Source organism: Agelaius tricolor, unplaced genomic scaffold, assembly GCF_023055355.1.
Source record: "Agelaius tricolor isolate 1412-34295 unplaced genomic scaffold, bAgeTri1.0.p SCAF_40, whole genome shotgun sequence".
Lineage (NCBI taxonomy): Eukaryota > Metazoa > Chordata > Aves > Passeriformes > Icteridae > Agelaius > Agelaius tricolor.
The window spans coordinates 91,868-107,500 of record NW_027269300.1 but is presented as its reverse complement, the minus strand read 5'-3'; the positions used below and the strand labels follow the sequence as shown (position 1 = coordinate 107,500).

The 15,633-nt window shown below is 59.3% G+C and overlaps 3 protein-coding genes and 1 long non-coding RNA gene across 8 annotated transcripts in view; 2 read left to right on the top strand and 2 right to left on the bottom strand.

Annotated features, from left to right (window-relative positions):
* The window catches only part of LOC139603601 (H/ACA ribonucleoprotein complex subunit 3-like), a 4,656-nt gene extending 3,118 nt beyond the window's left edge, over positions 1-1,538 (top strand). The window contains exon 2 of one of the 4 annotated variants that reach the window (XM_071454495.1): positions 1,267-1,538. In XM_071454495.1, the coding sequence (XP_071310596.1) occupies positions 1,267-1,407 (141 nt within the window). In that variant the 3' untranslated portion in view covers positions 1,408-1,538. Of the gene's footprint in view, positions 1-334; positions 382-435; positions 639-743 lie in introns of those variants that run through there. The other 3 variants (XM_071454493.1, XM_071454492.1, XM_071454494.1) reach the window with 3 other exon arrangements.
* Positions 1,539-2,808: 1,270 nt separating this feature from the next.
* On the top strand, positions 2,809-10,060 carry LOC139603602 (uncharacterized). The gene is made up of 8 exons (XM_071454496.1): positions 2,809-4,241; positions 4,477-4,607; positions 5,127-5,156; positions 6,105-6,128; positions 7,008-7,082; positions 8,398-8,428; positions 9,373-9,416; positions 9,505-10,060. The coding sequence occupies exons 1-8, from the start codon at positions 4,060-4,062 to the stop codon at positions 9,510-9,512; spliced, it is 525 nt and encodes a 174-aa protein (XP_071310597.1). The 5' UTR covers positions 2,809-4,059; the 3' UTR covers positions 9,513-10,060.
* On the bottom strand, positions 6,978-8,536 carry LOC139603603 (uncharacterized). 2 transcript variants are annotated; one of them, XR_011683759.1, is made up of 3 exons: positions 7,519-8,536; positions 7,387-7,436; positions 6,978-7,241 (listed from the first exon to the last, which is right to left on the bottom strand). It is a non-coding gene; the product is annotated as an uncharacterized lncRNA (long non-coding RNA). The 2 variants fall into 2 exon arrangements; XR_011683758.1 differs by having other exon boundaries at positions 7,387-7,421; positions 7,525-8,536.
* The window catches only part of LOC139603600 (leucine-rich repeat LGI family member 4-like), a 53,459-nt gene continuing 47,883 nt past the window's right edge, over positions 10,058-15,633 (bottom strand). Inside the window, exon 10 of the mRNA XM_071454491.1 lies at positions 10,058-14,208. Within this exon, the coding sequence (XP_071310592.1) occupies positions 13,906-14,208 (303 nt within the window). The 3' untranslated portion in view covers positions 10,058-13,905. The remainder of the gene's footprint in view (positions 14,209-15,633) is intronic.

Genomic DNA, 15,633 nt, shown 5'->3' with positions numbered 1-15,633 from the left:
CCTGAGGGGGGCAATTTGGGGAATTCAGCGAATTTTAGGGGCATTTTATGAGTAATTTATGGCTTTTTGCTTATCCTGAGTGGGTATTTCATGTATTTTGTCGGATTTTAGAGGATTTTGTGCAATTTTCTCGCTCAGAAATGGGCTCCCCACCCGCTCCACTCACCCCGTGTCCTGAGGGGAGGGATTTGGGGTGGAATTGATGGGATTTTGTGTCATTTGTAAAATTTTCTCCCTCAGAAATGGGCTCCCCACCCGCTCCGCCTACCCCTTATCCTGAGGGGGGGAAATTTTGGGTGGAATTGATGGGATTTTGTGTCATTTTCTCCCTCAGAAAGTGTCCCCGGCCGGGCTCCCCACCCCGTGTCCTGAGGGGGGGAAATTTTGGGTGGAATTGATGGGATTTTGTGTCATTTGTAAAATTTTCTCCCTCAGAAAGTGTCCCCGGCCGGGCTCCCCACACGCTCCGCCCACCCCGTGTCCTGAGGGGGATATTTTGGGTGGAATTGATGGGATTTTGTGTCATTTTTCCCTCAGAAAGTGTCCCCGGCCATGCTCCCCACACGCTCCGCCCACCCCATGCCCTGAGGGAGGGAAATTTTGGGTGGAATTGATGGGATTTTGTGTCATTTGTAAAATTTTCTCCCTCAGAAATGGGCTCCCCACCCGCTCCGCCCACCCCGTGTCCTGAAGGAGGAATTTTGGGTGGAATTGATCGGATTTTGTGTCATTTTTTCCCTCAGAAAGTGTCCCCGGCCGGGCTCCCCAGCCGCTCCGCCCACCCCCCCCGTGTCCTGAGGGGGAAATTTTGGGTGGAATTGATGGGATTTTGTGTCATTTGTAAAATTTTCTCCCTCAGAAATGGGCTCCCCACCCGCTCCGCCCACCCCGTGTCCTGAGGGGGGGATTTTGGGTTGAATTGATGGGATTTTGTGTCATTTTTCCCTCAGAAAGTGTCCCCGGCCGGGCTCCCCAGCCGCTCCGCCCCCGCCGTGTCCTGAGGGGGAAATTTTGGGTGGAATTGATGAGATTTTGTGTCATTTGTAAAATTTTCTCCCTCAGAAAGTGTCCCCGGCCGGGCTCCCCAGCCGCTCCGCCCACCCCATGTCCTGAGGGGGAAATTTTGGGTGGAATTGATCGGATTTTGTGTCATTTCTCCCTCAGAAAGTGTCCCCGGCCGGGCTCCCCAGCCGCTCCGCCCCCTCCGTGTCCTGACGGGGAAATTTTGGGTGGAATTGATCGGATTTTGTGTCATTTTTCCCTCAGAAAGTGTCCCCGTCTGGGCTCCCCACCCGCTCCGCCCACCCCGCCCGATTCTCCCCCGATGACAAATTCTCCCGGCACCGCCTGGCCCTCAAACGCAGATTCGGGGTCCTGCCCACCCAGCGGGGCCGGCCCCTGCTCTGAGGGACCCCAAAAACCCCGGTAGGAAGAGGAGGATGGAGATGAAATTCAATCAAATCCACTGAACTGCGATGGGAGGGAAGGAAGGGGTTAAAGAGGAGGAAATTGTGAATATTAAAGGATTTGGGAGCTTGGAGGTGTCTGAGTGTTGGTGTTCATATAAATTTGGGGTTTTTTCATTGTTTTGGGGTCTGGGAGGGAATTTAGGGGGCTCTAATTGGGAATCTGTGGGGCGCGGGGGATCATGGGAGTTGTAGGCGTGGATATAACGGGAGTCTGTGGGGCGCGGGGGATGATGGGAGATGTAGGCGCGGTTATAACGGGGATCTATGGAGCGCGGGGGATGATGGGAGTTGGAGGCGCGGATATAACGGGAGTCAATGGGGCCCGGGAGATGATGGGAGTTGGAGGCCTGTGTATAATGGGGCGCGGAGGATGATGGGAGGTGTAGGCGCGGGTATAACGGGGATCTATGGGGCGCGGGGGATCATGGGAGTTGCAGACGCGGATATAATAGGGTTTTGTAGGGCGCGGGGGTTGATGGGAGTTATAGGCGCGGCTATAATGGGGCTCTATGGGGCGTGGGGGATGATGGGAGATGTAGGCGCAGGTGTAATAGGGCTCTATGGGGCGCGGGGGAGGATGGGAGTTGTAGGCGCGGGGCATTATGGGAGTTGAAAGCGTGGGTATAACGGGATTCAATGGGGCGTGAGGAATGATGGGAGATGTAGGCACGGTTGTAATAGGTCTCTATAAGGACGCGGTGCATGATGGGAGATGTAGGCGTGGATATAATGCGGATCTATGGGGCGCGGGGATTATGAGAGTTGTAGGCGCGGGTGTAATAGAGCTCCGTGATGCGCGGGGGATGATGGGAGTTGTAGGCACGGGTGTTACGGGGCTCTATGGGGCGCGGGGGATGTTGGGGGATTGCGGACGCGCTGCTTTAATGGATCCGCGGGGCATCATGGCAGATGGAGGCGCCGCTTAATTGGGGCTCAATGGAGCCGCGGAGCATGACGGGAGATGGAGGCACGGTGGTAATAGCGCACTATGGGCGCCGCGGGGCATGATGGGAGCTGTAGTCCCGGAAGTGGCTATGACGGAGAGCTTGGGGGTCCGAGAGGGCACCTGGGGGGACCCTGTGGGCTCGGGGAGCCCTTGGGGAGCACCTGAGGGGGCTCTGCGGGGTCTCCTTGGGGCGCGGGACGTGAACGGGACTGGCAGGGCCGGAACTCGGCCATGAGGGGGCTGTGTGGCCGCGGGGCAGGATGGGAGATGTAGGCCAGAAAATGGCGCTGGGAGGTGTCTGTGTGGCCTGGGGCACTTGGGGGTCCCGGGTGGGCTCTGAAGGGGCATCCGGGGGGTCCCGCAGGGTCTGGGGGGCGCCAATGGGGCCCACGGAGGCGATAACGGGAGCCGTGAGGAGCGCGGGGCATGACGGGAGTTGTAGTACCGGCTCCATTGGGCTCTATGGAGGCCGCGGGGCATGACGGGAGTTGTAGTACCGGCTCCATTGGGCTCTATGGAGGCCGCGGGGCATGACGGGAGTTGTAGTACCGGCTCCATTGGGCTCTATGGAGGCCGCGGGGCATGACGGGAGTTGTAGGCCCGGCTCCATTGGGCTCTATGGAGGCCGCGGGGCATGACGGGAGTTGTAGTACCGGCTCCATTAGGGTCTATCGGTGTTGCGGTGCATAATGGGAATTGTAGGCTAAAGTCTCTAAAATGGCGCCGACTCCAGGCCCCGCCCCACATCCTGTTCCCGGGCGCTGATTGGTCGCAGGCAGAGACAGGCGGGAGCTTCAGCCAATGGGAGGCGGCGGAGGCGGGAACAGCTCTTTTAACCCTTCCAATCCCTCCCAGTTCAGACCAGTACAGACCAGTACAGCCCCAGTGCCCCTCCAGTCCCTCCCAGTCCCTCCCAGTCTCGCTCTCAGTGCGTCCCAGTTTGCCCCAGTGCCTCCCAGTATCCCCCAGTCCATCCCAGTGCTGTTCCCAGTTCATCCCAGTCTGTCCCAGTATCCCCCAGTTTGTCCCAGTCCCTCCCCGGCCAATCCTCAGCCCTGGCCCCGCCCCTTTCTCGGCCCCGCCCCTTTCTCGGCCCCGCCCCCTCCCAGTTCCCCCCCCCCCCCCATTTCCAGTTCCCCGCGGCTGCTCTGGGAAGGTGAGTGGGACCCCAGTAACTCCCAGTAACCCCCAGTAACTCCCAGTCCATCCCAGTAACTCCCCCATAATTCCCAGTCCATCCCAGTAACCCCCCAGTGACCCCCCAGTAACTCCCCAGACCCTCCCAGTTCATCCCAGTCCATCCCAGTAACTCCCCAGTAACTCCCAGTTATCCCCCAGTAACTCCCTCAGTCTGTCCCAGTAACTCCCAGTCCCTCCCAGTCCCTCCCAGTCCCTCCCAGTTCATCCCAGTTCATCCCAGTAACCCCCCCACCCTTCTCCCGGCTCATCCCAGTAACTCCCAGTGCCTCCCCAGTAATTCCCAGTAGCCCCCCCAGACCCTCCCAGTTCATCCCAGTAACCCCCCAGTCCCTCCCAGTCCTCCCCAGTTTCTCCCAGTTTGCCGAGTCTTCCCCCCCGCCCCCCCAGTTTGTCCCAGTTTGTCCCAGTTTGTCCCAGTTTGTTCCAGTCCCGCCCTGCTCAGGAATGCCAGTGACTCATCCCCCCCTCCCAGTTCCCCCCAGTTTGTCCCAGTCCCCTCCCAGTCCCCTCCCAGTTCCTCCCAGTTTGTCCCAGTCCCTCCCAGTTCCCTCCCAGTTCCCCCCAGTCCCTCCCAGTTCCTCCCAGTTCCCTCCCAGTTTGTCCCAGTCCCTCCCAGTTCCCTCCCCGTCCCTCCCAATTCTCCTCCAGTCCCTCCCAGTTCCTCCCAGTCTGTCCCAATCCCTCCCAGTCCCTCCCAGTTGCTCCCAATCCCCTCCCAGTTTGTCCCAGTTTCTCCCAGTCCCTCCCAGTCCCTCCCAATTCTCCCCCAGTCCCTCCCAGTATCCCCCAAACCCCTCCCAGTCCCTCCCAGTCCCTCCCAGTCCCTCCCAGTCCCTCCCAGTCCCTCCCAGTCTCTCCCAGTTCCCTCCCAGTCCATCCCAGTCCCTCCCAGTCCCTCCCAGTTCTCTCCCAGTCCATCCCAGTCTGTCCCAGTTCCCTCAAAGGTCTCGGAATGGAGCGAGAATGGCTGCGGGCACTGGTGATACTGGGAGGTACTGGGAACAGACTGGGATGGACTGGGAGGGAACTGGGAGGGGACTGGGACAAACTGGGAGGGACTGGGACAGACTGGGAGGGACTGGGAGGGGACTGGGTTATACTGGGAGGGACTGGGAGGGACTGGGATGAACTGGGAGGGACTGGTTTATACTGGGAGGGACTGGGAGGGGTTTGGGTTATACTGGGAGGGAACTGGGAGATACTGGTTTATACTGGGACGGAACTGGGAGGGACTGGGAGGGACTGGGAGGGACTGGGAGGGAACTGGTTTATACTGGGAGGGGACTGGGAAGGAACTGGGAGCAACTGGGAGGGACTGGGAGGGAACTGGTTTATACTGGGGGGGACTGGGACAAACTGGGAGGAACTGGGAGGGGATTGGGGAGTTACTGGGAGGAACTGGGAGGAACTGGGATGGACTGGGATGGTTTTGGGGGGGGGTCACTGGTCTGAACTGGGCCCAGTGCCCCCCCCATACTGGTTTAACTGGTGTCCCCTCCCCCACCCCCCAGTGCTGTCCCTGGCCAGAGGGGACCCCCCCGGTGAGTGACTGGGTTATACTGGGCTGTACTGGTTTATACTGGTTTATACTGGGCTATACTGGGCTATACTGGGTTATACTGGGCTGTACTGGGCTATACTGGTTTATACTGGGTTATACTGGTTTATACTGGGCTATACTGGGTTATACTGGGCTGTACTGGGCTATACTGGTTTATACTGGGTTATACTGGTTTATACTGGGCTATACTGGGTTATACTGGGCTATACTGGGTTATACTGGTTTATACTGGGCTATACTGGTTTATACTGGTGTATACTGGTTTATACTGGGCTATACTGGGCTATGCTGGTTTATACTGGGTTATACTGGTTTATACTGGTTTATACTGGGTTAGACTGGGCTATACTGGGCTATACTGGTTTATACTGGGCTATACTGGTTTATACTGGGCTATACTGGGCTATACTGGTTTATACTGGGCTATACTGGGTTATACTGGGCTATACTGGGTTATACTGGGCTATACTGGTTTATACTGGGCTATACTGGGCTATACTGGTTTATACTGGGCTATACTGGGTTATACTGGGCTATACTGGGCTATACTGGGTTATACTGGGTTATACTGGGCTATACTGGTTTATACTGGGTTATACTGGTTTATACTGGGTTAGACTGGGCTATACTGGGTTATACTGGGTTATACTGGGCTATACTGGGTTATACTGGGCTATACTGGGTTATACTGGGCGGGACTGGGAGGGACTGGGACTGGACTGGGAGGGATTGGGATAGAAAGCCCAAACTGGTTTATACTGGGAGGGAGGGTCCATACTGGTCCGTACTGGTCCATACTGGTCCATACCGGTTTATACTGGTCCATACTGGTCTCTAACTGGTCCATACTGGTCCGTACTGGTCCATACTGGTCTATACTGGTCCGTACTGGTCCGTACTGGTCTCTGACCCCTCCCCTCCCCCCCAGGTGCCTCCAGTCCATTCCAGTACGGTGAGTGCGGAACTGGGGCAAACTGGGAGGGCCCCAAATGGCCCAAAATGGCCCCAATTTGTCCCCAAAATGTCCTCAAAGTGTCCCCAGCTGTCCCCAAAATGTCCTCAAAGTGTCACCAAGCTGTCCCCAGGTGTCCCCAAGGTGTCACCAAGCTGTCCCCAGGTGTCCCCAGGTGTCCCAAAGTGTCCCCAAGGTGTCCCCAGGTGTCACTGAATTGTCCCCAGGTGTCCCCCAGATGTCCCCAGGTTTCCCCAAGGTGTCCCCAAGGTGTCCCCAGGTGTGTCACAGGTGTCCCCAAGGTAGCTCCAAATTGTCCCTATGTGTCCTTGAGTGTCCCCAAAGTGTCCCCAAGTGTCCCCAGCTCTCTCCAGGTATCCCCAGCTGTCCCCAAAGTGTCCCCCAGGTGTCCCCAAAGTGTCCCCAAGCTGTCCCCAGGTGTGTCACAGCTGTCCCCAAAGTGTCCCCCAGGTATCCCCATAGTGTCCCCAGGCTGTCCCCAGGTGTCTCCAAGGTGTTCCCAGATGTCCCCAAGGTATTCCCATAGTGTCCCCAGCTGTCCCCAAGCTGTCCCCAAGCTGTCCCCAGGTGTCCCCAGCTGTCCCCAAGGTGTCCCCAGCTGTCCCCCCAAGATGTCCCCAGATGTCCCCAAGGTCTCCCCAAGCTGTCCCCAGCTGTCCCCAGGTTTCCCCAGGTGTCCCCAAGGTCCCCCAGGTGTCCCCAAGCTGTCCCCAGGTGTCCCCAGCTGTCCCCAAGCTGTCCCCAAGCTGTCCCCAGGTGTCCCCAGCTGTCCCCAAGGTGTCCCCAGCTGTCCCCAGGTGTCCCCAGCTGTCCCCAAGCTGTCCCCAGGTGTCCCCAGCTGTCCCCGTGTGTCCCCAGACTGGTGTCACCTGCGCGTCGGTGGCCTCGTGGTGGCCGCGGTGCTGAGCGTGCTGGGGGTGGCCGTGCTGTTCAGTGAGTGACACCCGTGTGTCATTGTCACCTGTGTCACCCCTGTGTCACCTGGGTCACTGTCACCCGTGTGTCATTGTCATTGTCACCTGTGTCACCCGTGTGTCATTGTCACCTGTGTGTCAATGTCAGTGTCACCTGTGTCATTGTCACCTGTGTCACCTGTGTCACCTGTGTGTCATTGTCACTGTCATTGTCACCTGTGTCACCTGTGTCATTGTCACTGTCATTGTCATTGTCACCTGTGTCATTGTCACCTGTGTCACCTGTGTGTCATTGTCATTGTCACTGTCACTGTCATTGTCACCTGTGTGTCATTGTCACTGTCATTGTCACTGTCACCTGTGTCATTGTCACCTGTGTCACCTGTGTGTCATTGTCATTGTCACTGTCACTGTCATTGTCACCTGTGTCACTGTCACCCGTGTGTCATTGTCACTGTCACCTGTGTCACCCGAGTGTCATTGTCACCTGTGTCACCTGTGTCACCTGTGTGTCATTGTCACTGTCACCTGTGTCACCTGTGTCACTGTCACCTGTGTGTCATTGTCATTGTCATTGTCACCTGAGTCATTGTCACTGTCACCTGTGTCATTGTCACCCGTGTGTCATTGTCATTGTCACCTGAGTGTCACTGTTATTGTCACTGTCACTGTCACCCGTGTGTCATTGTCACCTGTGTGTCAATGTCAGTGTCACCTGTGTCATTGTCACCTGTGTCACCTGTGTGTCATTGTCACCTGTGTATCATTGTCATTGTCACCTGTGTCACCCGTGTGTCATTGTCACTGTCACTGTCACCTGTGTCATTGTCACTGTCACTGTCACCTGTGTGTCATTGTCACTGTCGCCTGTGGCATTGTCACCTGTGTGTCATTGTCAGTGCCACTGTCACCTGTGTCACTGTCACCTGTGTCACCTGTGTGTCATTGTCACTGTCACCTGTGTCATTGTCATTGTCACTGTCACTGTCACCTGTGTGTCACGGTCACCTGTGTCATTGTCACCTGTGTCATTGTCATTGTCACCTGTGTCCCCTCCCTGTGTCATTGTCATTGTCACCTGTGTCATTGTCACCTCTGTGTGTCACCTGTGTCACCTGTCTCTGTCATCTCCCTGTGTCACCTGTGTCCCCTCCCCGTGTCATTGTCACCTGTGTCACCTGTGTCACCTGTGTCCCCTCCCTGTGTCATTGTCCCCTCCCTGTGTCACCTGTGTCCCCTGTGTCATTGTCCCCTCCCTGTGTCATTGTCCCCTCCCTGTGTCATTGTCCCCTCCCTGTGTCATTGTCACCGGTGTCCCCTCTGTGTCCCCGCAGGTGGGAAGTGCAAGTGCCGGAGCAAGGCCAGGTGGGACCTTGGGGACATTTGGTGACATCTGGGGACACTTGGGGACATTGGGGACCTTGGTGGGACTGGGGACATTTGGGGACTTTTATGAGGATTTGTGCACACTGGGGACATTGGGGACACTTTGGGGACATTTGGTGGATTTGGGGACACTTGGGGGTTGGGGACACTTTGGGGACATTGAGACGTTGGGGACATTGGGGACATCAGGGACATATGGGGACACCTTGGGGACATTGGGGGGATTTGGGGACATTTGGGGACATTGGGGACACTTGGGGGGGGAATGGGGACATTTGGTGGTTTGGGGACATTGGGGGTTTGGGGACACTTTGGGGACATTTGGGGACATTTGGGGACATTGAGGGGGTTGGGGACTTTTGGTGATTTGGGGACATTGGGGAGGTTGGGGACATTTGGGGGCACTTTGGGGACATTGAGGGGATTTGGGGACATTGGGTGGGTTTGGGACATTGAAGGGGTTGGGGACATTTGGGGACACTTGGGGGTGTTGGGGACACTTTGGGGACATCGAGGGCTTGGGGCCATCGGGGACATTTTGGGGACGTTGGGGGACAGTGCGGGCCCTGGGGGTTGGGGACATTTGGGGACATTTGGGGACACTGGGGGGGATTTGGGGACATTTGGGGACAGTTGGGGGAACTGGGGACACGTTGGGGACATTGAGAGGGTTGGGGACATCTGGGGTCCTTTGTGGGGATTTGGGGACATTTGGGGACATTTTGGGGACACTGGGAGGGGATTTGGGGACACTGGGGGGGTCGGAAACACTGGGGACACTCTGGGGACATTTGGGGACATTGAGAGGGTTGGGGACACTGGGGGCATTGGGGGTCATTGGTGGCGTTTGGGGACGCTCTGGTGGCACTTGGGGACATTGGTGGCACTTGGTGACACCGATCTGTCCCCTCCCCCCCCCGCAGCCGCCGCCGCCCCCCCCCGGAGCTGCCACCCCCGGCGGGGACAGGTGAGCGTCCCCTCCCCCCCCTTGGGGACACCTTGGGGACAGCGCGGGGGGGACGGCGCCACCCCTGACCCCGCCCCTCTCTCCACAGGAGCCTGAGATGGCCCCAGATGGACCCAAAATGGCCCCAGATGGCCCCAAATGACCCCAAAATGGCCCCAAATGACCCCAAGTGTCCCCAAATGTCCCAAAATTGTCTCCAAAATGTCCCCAAAATGACCCCAAAATGGCCCAAAATGTCCCCAAAATGGTCCCAAATGGCCCCAAAATCTCCCTAAAATGGCCCCAAAATGACCCCAAATGTCCCCAAAATGGCCCCAAAGGTCCCAAAATGGCCCCAAAATGGCCCCAAGTGTCACCAAATGGCCCCAAAATGGCCCCAAATTACCCCAAATGGGCCCAAATGACCCAAAATGGCCCCAAAATTACACAAAATGGCCCCAAAATGGGCCCAAATGGCCCAAAATGGCCCCAAGTGTCCCCAAAATGGCCCCAAAATTACACAAAATGACCCCAAATGTCCCCAAGTGTCACCAAATGGCCCCAAAATCTCCCTAAAATGGCCCCAAAATGACCCAAAATTTCCCAAGTGTCCCCAAAATCTCCCCAAAATGTCCCCAGCAAAGGCAATGAATAAAAACGAGTGAAAAAAACCCGGATTTTGGTCACTGGGGGAGGGGACAATGGCGGCACCAGGAGGGGACACGAGGCCTTGGGGACATCGGGGGTGACAGCGGCACCGGGAGGGGACACGAGACCAGCGGTGACACTTTGGGGACATCGGGGCCACGGTGGCACCAGGAGGGGACACTGGGGTGACGGTGGCTCTGGGGACACTGGGACCATGGTGGCCTTGGGGACATCAGGGCCACGGTGGCACCAGGAGGGGACACAAGGCCCTGGGGACATTGGGACCATGGTGGCCTTGGGGACATCAGAGAGATGGTGGCACCAGGAGGTGGCATTGGGTCAATGGTGGCCTTGGGGACACTGGGGTGATGGTGGCACCAGACGAGGACACGAGACCAGTGGTGACACTGAGGTGACAATGGATGGCCTTGGGGACATTGAGTGATGGTGGCACCAGGAGGGGACACAAGGCTCATGGTGACATTGGGTCAATGGTGGCCTTGGGGACATTGGGGTGATGGTGGCACCAGGAGGGGACATTAATGATGTTGGTCTTGGGGACATCAGGGCCATGGTGGCACCAGGAGGGGACACAAGGCCTTGGGGACATTGGGTCAGTGGTGGTGGCCTTGGGGACATTGGGGCGATGGTGGCACCAGGAGGGGACATTGGGGTGACAGTGGCTCTGGGGACATCAGGACCATGGTGGCCTTGGGGCCTTGGGGACATTGGGTCAGGGGTGGCCTTGGGGACATCGGGGCCATGGTGGCACCAGGAAGTGACACAAAGCCAAGGGTGACATTGGGGTGACAGCGACTTTGGGGACATCGGGTCAGTGGTGGTGGCCTTGGGGACATCAGAGAGATGGTGGCACCAGGAGGTGGCCTTGGGGACATTGGGGTGATGGTGGCACCAGGAGGGGACACTGAGGTGATGGTGACTTTGGGGACATCAGGGTGATGGTGGCCTTGGGGACATTGGGACCATGGTGGCCTTGGGGACATCGGGACCATGGTGGCACCAGGAGGGGACACAAGGCCCTGGGGACAATGGTGGCCTTGGGGACCTTGGGGAGATGATGGCAGCACCAGGAGGGGACACTGGGGTGAGGGTGGCTCTGAGGTCATCAGGTCCGTGGTGGCCTTGGGGACATCGATTGATGGTGGCACCAGAAGAGGACACGAGACCAGTGGTGACACTGAGGTGACAATGGATGGCCTTGGGGACATCGGGACATGGTGGCACCAGGAGGGGACACTGGGGTGATGGTGGCCTTGGGGACATTGGGACCATGGTGGCCTTGGGGACATTGGGGCGATGGTGGCACCAGGAGGGGACATTGGGGTGACAGTGGCTCTGGGGACATCAGGACCATGGTGGCCTTGGGGCCTTGGGGACATTGGGTCAGTGGTGGCCTTGGGGACATTGGGCCATGGTGGCACCAGGAAGTGACACAAAGCCAAGGGTGACATTGGGGTGACAGCGACTCTGGGGACATCGGGTCAGTGGTGGCCCTGGGGACATTGGGGCCATGGTGGTGACCTTGGGGACATCAGAGAGATGGTGGCACCAGGAGGTGGCATTGGGTCAATGGTGGCCTTGGGGACATCGGGGTGATGGTGACTTTGGGGACATCAGAGTGATGATGGCCTTGGGGACATTGGGACATGGTGGCACCAGGAGGGGACATTGGGGTGACGGTGGCTCTGGGGACATCAGGACCATGGTGGCCTTGGGGACATTGGGACGATGGTGGCACCAGGAGGGGACATTGGGTCAGTGGTGGCCTTGGGGACATTGAGTGATGGTGGCACCAGAAAGTGACACAAAGCCAAGGGTGACATCGGGGTGACAGCGACTCTGGGGACATCGGGTCAGTGGTGGTGACCCTGGGGACATCGGGGCCACGGTGGCATCAGGAGGGGACACAAGACCCTGGGGACATTGGGTCAGTGGTGGTGGCCTTGGGGACATCAAGGAGGCATTGGTGGCACCAGCAGGTGACAAAGCCAAGGTGACCTCGGGGCGATGGTGGCACCAGGAGGGGACATCAGGGTGACAGTAGCTCTGGGGACACTGGCTCAGTGGTGGCCTTGGGGACATCAGAGCGATGGTGGCACCCGGAGGTGACCTCGGGTCACTGGTGGCCCTGGGGACAGGGCGTGAGGGTGGCCCCATGTCCCTGCAGCTGCACGGGGCTGTGGTGGCACTGCCATCCCCGTGGTGTCCCCGTGGTGTCCCCATGGTGTCCCCTGATGTCCCCATCTCCATGGTGACCTGGTGGCCACCACCCTCAGCGGCCACCTGGTGTCCCCAGCTGTCCCCTCATGTCCCCACGTCCTCGGTGACACCGCAGACCCAGGTGTCCCCTGATGTCCCCATCTCCATGGTGACGTGCTTGCCACCATCCCCACGTCCCTCCAGCTGCCACCACAGATCCCCGTGATGTCCCCAGATGTCCCCAGATGTCCCCACCTCTACAGCATCGTGGTCACCACCATCCCCATGTCCCTCCAGATGCCACCCAGCTGTCCCCAGGTGTCCCCATCTCCACAGTGATGTGGTGGCCACCATCCCCACGTCCCTCCAGATGCCACCACGTGTCCCCTGATGTCCCCATCTCCATAACATCATGGTGGTCACCATCCCCACGTCCCTCCAGATGCCACCACGTGTCCCCTGATGTCCCCATCTCCATAACATCATGGTGGTCACCATCCCCATGTCCCTCCAGATGCCACCACAGGTCACCCAGGTGCCCATGTCCTCAGTGACGTGGATGTCCCCAGGTGTCCCCAGGTGTCCATGTCCTCAGTGACGTGGATGTCCCCAGGTGTCCCCAGGTGTCCCCAGGTGTCCCCTAGGTGCCCATGTCCTCAGTGACGTGCGTGTAGATCTGGCTGTCCCCAGGTGTCCCCAGGTGTCCCCATCTGTCCCCAGGCGCCCCCTAGGTGCCGATGTCCTCGGTGACGTGGATATCCCCAGGTGTCCCCATCTGTCCTCAGGTGTCCCCCAGGTGCCCATGTCCTTGTGTGTGGTGGGACGTGGATGTCCCCAGGTGTCCCCAGGTGTCCCCAAGGTGCTGATGTCCTCGGTCATGTGGATGTCCCCAGCTGTCCCCAGCTGTCCCCTAGGTGCCCATGTTTTTGGTCACATGGATGTCCCCAGGTGTCCCCAGGTGCTGATGTCCTCGATCACATGGATGTCCCCAGGTGTCCCCATGTGTCCCCTCATGTCCCCATCGGTCCCCATCGGTCCCCATCTGTCCCCAGGTGTCCTCTAGGTGCCAATGTTCTTGATCACATGGATGGCCCCAGGTGTCCCCAGGTGTCCCCAGCTGTCCCCAGGCGCCCCCTAGGTGCCGACGTCCTCGGTGATGTGGATGTCCCCAGGTGTCCCCATGTGCCCCCATCTGTCCCCAGGTGTCCCCTAGGTGCCCATGTCCTTGTGTGTGGTGGGATGTGGATGTCCCCAGGTGTCCCCAGCTGTCCCCATCTGTCCCCAGCTGTCCCCTAGGTGCCCATGTCTTCAGTCACATGGATGTCCCCAGGTGTCCCCATGTGTCCCCAGGTGTCCCCTCATGTCCCCATCGGTCCCCATCGGTCCCCATCAGTCCCCAGGCGCCCCCTAGGTGCTGATGTCCTCGGTGACATGGATGTCCCCATCTGTCCCCAGCTGTCCCCATCTGTCCCCAGGTGCCCCCTAGGTGCCGGTGTCCTCGGTGACGTGGATGTCCCCATCTGTCCCCAGGTGTCCCCATCTGTCCCCAGGCGCCCCCTAGGTGCCGACGTCCTCGGTGACGTGGATGTCCCCATCTGTCCCCATCTGTCCCCATCTGTCCCCATCTGTCCCCAGCTGTCCCCTAGGTGCCGACATCCTCGGTGACGTGCGCGTAGACCTGCGTGGCGCCCTTGAAGCTGGTGGCCAGCAGGAAGTGCCGGTGGCCGGCGGCGACGGGGACGAAGGCGCGGGGCGAGGGCGCCGGCAGCTCCTGCTCGGGCTCCAGGCGCCCGGCGGCGCCCAGGCGGAACACGCGGCTCGGCGCGAAGTCGTTGCCCAGCAGGACGTAGCGGTGGCCGGCCAGGAGAAGCGGCTGGAACACCAGGGAGCCGCGCGCCGGCACCGCCTGCACCTCGCGGAACATGGAGCCCTCCCAGCGCATCACCTGCCACGGGAACAGGGGTGGGTGGTGAGGTCAGGGGATGGGTGGTGGGGTCAGGGGATGGTGGTGGGACCAGGGGATGGGTGGTGGGACCAGGGGATGGGTGATGAGGTCATCGGGTGGTGGTGGGACTGTGGGGTGTGTGGTGGGACCATGGGATCAGTGGTGGGGTCAGGAGATGGTGGTGGGACCATGAGATCAGTGGTGGGACCATGGGGTGGGTGGTGGGACCGTGAGATCAGCGGTGGGGTCAGGGGATGGGTGGTGGGACCAGGGATCACTGGTGGGACCATGGGGTGGGTGATGGGGCCAGCGGATGGGTGGTGGGACCATGGGATGGGTGGTGGGACCATGGGATCAGCGGTGGGGTCAGGGGATGGGTGGTGGGACCAGGGGATGGGTGATGAGGTCATCGGGTGGTGGTGGGACCATGGGATGGGTGGTGGGATCAGTGGTGGGACCAGGGGATGGGTGGTGGGATCAGTGGTGGGACCAGGGGATGGGTGGTGGGATCAGTGGTGGGACCATGAGATCAGTGGTGGGACCAGGGGATGGGTGGTGAGGTCATCGGGTGGTGGTGGGACCATGAGATCAGTGGTAGGACCGTGGGATGGGTGTTGGGACCATGGGATCAGTGGTGGGGTCAGGGGATGGTGGTGGGACCATGGGTTGGGTTGAGTTGGGTTGGGTTGAGTTGGGTTGGGTTGGGTTGGGTGGGGCCCTCCCAGTGCATCACCTGGGCACCGGGGTGGGACTGTGGGGTGGGTGGTAGGACCATGAGATCACTGGTGGGACCATGAGATCAGTGGTGGGACCATGGGATGGGTGGTGGGACCAGGGGATGGTGGTGGGGTCAGGGGATCACTGGTGGAACCATGGGGTGGGTGATGAGGTCATTGGATGGGTGGTGGGACCATGAGATCAGTGGTGGGACCAGGGGATGGTGGTGGGACCATGAGATCAGTGGTGGGACCAGGGGATGGTGGTGGGACCATGAGATCAGTGGTAGGGTCAGGAGATGAGTGGTGGGACCATGGGGTGGTTGATGAGGTCATCGGGTGGTGGTGGGACCATGGGATGGGTGGTGGAACCATGGGGTGGGTGATGAGGTCATTGGATGGTGGTGGGACCATGAGATCAGTGGTGGGACCAGGGGGTGGTGATGGGACCAGGGGATGGTGGTGGGATCAGTGGTGGGACCATGGGGTGGGTGATGAGGTCATCGGATGGTGGTGGGACCAGGGGATGAGTGGTGGGACCATGGGATGGGTTGGGTTGGGTTGGGTTGAGTTGGGTTGGAGCCCTCCCAATGCATCACCTGGATGTGGGTGGGGCTTTGGGGTCAGTGGTGAGGTCACAGTGGTGGATGATGGGACCATGGGATGGGTGTTGGGGACCTGGGATGGTGGTGGGACCATGGGATGGTTG

What these genes read in the sequence shown, in the direction of transcription:
- LOC139603602 (XM_071454496.1), top strand. Translation starts at nt 4,060, where the DNA reads ATGCCAGTGACTCATCCCCCCCTCCCAGTTCCCCCCAGTTTGTCCCAG. An exon ending in TCCCTCCCAGTTCCCTCCCC is followed by an intron (nt 4,242 to 4,476) that starts GTCCCTCCCAAT and finishes AGTCTCTCCCAG; the next exon opens with TTCCCTCCCAGTCCATCCCA. An exon ending in AAGTGCCGGAGCAAGGCCAG is followed by an intron (nt 8,429 to 9,372) that starts GTGGGACCTTGG and finishes CCCCCCCCGCAG; the next exon opens with CCGCCGCCGCCCCCCCCCGG.